The 3,791-nt window shown below is 39.4% G+C and overlaps 1 protein-coding gene across 1 annotated transcript in view; it reads left to right on the top strand.

The window, feature by feature from the left end:
- Positions 1–2,094, top strand: part of LOC104495032 (LIM domain-binding protein 2) — a gene marked incomplete at both ends in the record, with an annotated part of 96,275 nt that extends 94,181 nt beyond the window's left edge. The window contains 2 exons of the mRNA XM_010137951.1: positions 277–399; positions 2,011–2,094. Coding sequence (XP_010136253.1) covers positions 277–399; positions 2,011–2,094 — 207 coding nt within the window. The remainder of the gene's footprint in view (positions 1–276; positions 400–2,010) is intronic.
- Positions 2,095–3,791: the final 1,697 nt, after the last annotated feature.

Here is a 3,791-nt window from a genome sequence, read left to right on the forward strand (position 1 = left end):
TTGACGCAATAAATAAGTTTTAGCGCACACAATATTCCGTGTTTCTAAAACACTATAAAATCTATAGCATTATGAGTTACTGTCTCCAAGGTAAGGCCTATAGTCATTTCCCCACATTTATTCTTTTCTCCCCCAAAAGAACAAAAAACAATTAATCTTGCGGAGATGAACAACAACATACTGCTCTGATATTTTTGAATGTTGTTTAATCGATGCTACAATACCATTGGAAACAAAATTCCTGGGAATTTATGTCATGCATTTTGTGTATTCTAGGTATGCACAGAAGGACGTCTTATCTTGGAGTTTACTTTTGATGATCTTATGAGAATAAAAACATGGCACTTTACTATTAGACAGTACAGAGAATTAGTCCCACGCAGCATTCTAGCCATGCATGTAAGTAATCCTTTTTTCACTTGACCTAATGCAAAAAGATGAGATTAGGTTTATGAAGAGCTCCAGCAAATTTCACACCCAAGGCAATTAACTATAAATATTTTGTTTTGCCTGCAACTATGTCCATTTACAAGTTCTTGTATAACTCCCTTGTTTCTCAGTGCTGTATTGTTGCCACTGTTGCTATGTTTTCATTTTGTTTTAGCATTTAGTTTTCCTTTTAATCCCATTTGGTGGTCTGTATGATTTGGGCCCAAAATCTGTTCTTACTGATATAAGCAACACTAAAGTCAGTGAATTTTCATCATTTTAGGTGTGAATTACATTTAGTCTTTAAATGCAGTGAACTAATGTTACCCTTGCATGGGACAGAAAATAAGTAATTGCCATATATTTACTTAGAAACCTTCAGAATTTTAATCCAGATTTTTTTTCCACATTTTGAGACCTCTTTTTTTTTTTTGTAATTAAATGAAAACACACACAATAGAACATCAGAATATTAAATATTCTACAAGCTGAAATCACAATATTATAAAGTATATCATTGCAGGAAAAAAAAAAAGGACAGAGTCTTATTGCCACTTTCAGTTCCACATTGTAGAAGCATTCCAACTAGTAATGCTCCATATACAAAATAAATCGCAGGACTATCGTTTTGTAGTGATTAAGAACAGGCCCCAATATGTCTGTATTTTGACATCAAGTTACTTAGATATCCATAATCTTAGTGAGGAATTTTAAATAACTTGAGAAGCCTGGACTCTTTTGAAAATGCTACTACAAGCCTGAAGAAAATACCTTTGAAAACCTGCACCACCATTTGTGTCCAAGGGTTATCTTTTATTACAGAGGGATGATCTCCTGAACTCTTCAACAGTATCCCATTAAGGGACAATGAGGATGGCCATGAGCAACATTTTGTGTTTAGGGGGCTGCTGCAATTCAGTGAGAGTGGAAGCAGGTTAGCCAGCAACCAGCAGGTATTAATTTTAGTAATGAGATTGATCTTATTTTAAAGAGGAGGCTGGTCTCACAGGTAAAGCTCCTGGCTAGAGTGAGAGAAGGATCATACTTACATTTTTCCTGTTTAATTCTGGGCAAATAACTTAGATCACAAGGGTTCTCCAGCCTGTGCTTAATGCCACTTGATTGGCTCTGCTGAAGGTGCCTGGATGAGTTATCTCTGCTCCAGTTTCTTATCCACAAAAAGAAAGCAATACCTTTTTTATTCCTGCCTTTATCTGCTTAGTCTCCTGGGACTCCCAGCCAGAAGAAGGCTCAAAGCTTACTGTGATCCCTCAGGAAGATCTTTGGTGGGGCCCTGTTCACTTGTATCCCTGTGCCTCTAAGGTCTGTCCTTTGAATGGGCAGGGACAGAGGGGAGACACTGGAAAACAGTCTTTATTCTGCTCCAATTTCATAACGTTTTACATTTTCCTATGCAAACAGAACTCTGTAGCTTATCACATAAATTTAGCATCAATGTGTAATTTTTCCATAGAAGTGGCACCTCTTTTCAGAGAACTCTCCCTGCACTGCACCAAGCATAAAGAGAAAAACAAATAGAGAAAAAGCAAAGTGAAAATTCTTTTTTCCTCCGTTGTTTAGGCACAAGACCCTCAGGTGCTGGAGCAGCTGTCCAAAAACATCACTCGAATGGGTCTGACAAACTTCACCCTCAACTACCTCAGGGTAAGCATACCATAGCTGATGGTTATTGTGAGCATTTTTTAAAAGGTACTGTTAGCTTTGAGTCAGGGTAATGAGAGTAGAGCCTGTGTCGGTCAGGTAAGAAATGGACCTAACCCTTAATGAGCATGAAGAAGAAATATAGGGACTGTAATATAAAGATGTAGCTGCTAACAATGCACCATTAAAAGGGATAAGAATTTTATCATGGAGTCAAAGAAATGTGTGAGTAGCACCTGTTCTTAACAGTCTTTCTTGGCGGTTTTGAATAACGGTTTTATTTTTGTAAGCAAGAAGTTCTCCACCATTTTCCTCTCTGCTTCACTGTTGCTGAGAAAAAGGCAGCTCATTTTTATTAAGAGCTACCTGTCTTCTCCAGCTCTTCGACCTTCCTGCCTCTCCCAGGCAGAGGCAGGGCTGAGCGAAAGCCCCATTTGCAGCAGTCCCTCAAAACAAACCTTGCTGCATTTGCCTCTGGGAGCCTGAGCTCCCTCCTCAGCCTTGCACTGAATCAAGTGTGGTTTTTGTGATTAAATAATGCATTTGTTCCCATTGCTTTTTGACCCTTAAAGTGCATTCAAAGTTTGGAAGTTTATTTTTGTTTTTGAAAGTATTCCCTGGTGTGGGCTTACAATGCATACACTGAAATATGGGTTTGTAGAGTTCATATTTCAAGGTTAAAATTTGGATTTTTCTTATTTCTAGACATGCCATTAGTAGATAAAATTAGGCAAATTGCTCAATGATGCACCGAGCTAACTTGGCCAAAAAGATCTGATTTTATTCCTTTTCATTGTGTGAGTAATTATTCAAGATACTTTTTAAAGATAACAAGAACACTAGAAAATGCAGTTACTTTCAGCCTGCTGTAGAGCTGAACCTGACGGTCTATATTTTAGCTGCGCTTCATTCAGATCTATGAACCTTGTAATACCTTCCCTATGGATGGAGTCCTACCCCCAGAGTGTTTTGAACTGCAGGGGAACAGCGTGCAGAGCTGAAATGAGTAGCGAGATCTCACTCACTGTATCCTTACAGCTTAAAGGCAGCCTGTAGTAGTACTTACTCTCCCAATAGGATAAGCTATTGGTAATTGCTGCTTACGTGGTGGTAGTGTAAAAGTTACTATTCAAATTATAGTCTGAGTTGCACAGGGCAGGTCTGCTGAAAGAACAAAGGCAAAAAGTCTCAGAGGATTAATACATTGCATTAGAATTTTTCCATGTATAAATTCAAGAATAATATATCCATGTTGTGCATATTGTGTTCTCGTGGTTAGTTTAGTCCGTAGTTTGGTACAGACGGCAACTATTGTGCTTTGGCAACATCTCTGTAGCTGTGCTGTCACTCTCTCGTGTGAGGCATCCTAGAGCAAGTTCTCCAGAAATCTCCACTGGGAATTCCCCCTCAGTCACATCAAGTTTTGCACTATACCCTTCTGGCAAACAGGGCCGCAAGTGGCTGGCTTAGGTAAGCAGTTCCTATGTTTTCTTCCCAAATTGTGCTATGGCACAAGGCATTGCCCCGCTTTTGAGGTCTTTGACTTCCTTATCATGACTGGACACAACAGAAAGCACTTGGACTGGCCCACACCAGCCACAGCACTCGGTTCTCTGTGAGGATTGGAGGGCCGTGCTGAGTTTGCAGCATCTATCAGTGTCTGGGAACCTTCTGGGTCCTGTGCGGTATATTCTGTAATT

The sequence above is a fragment of the Buceros rhinoceros genome, unplaced genomic scaffold (genome assembly GCF_000710305.1).
Source record: "Buceros rhinoceros silvestris isolate BGI_N320 unplaced genomic scaffold, ASM71030v1 scaffold4886, whole genome shotgun sequence".
NCBI lineage: Eukaryota > Metazoa > Chordata > Aves > Bucerotiformes > Bucerotidae > Buceros > Buceros rhinoceros.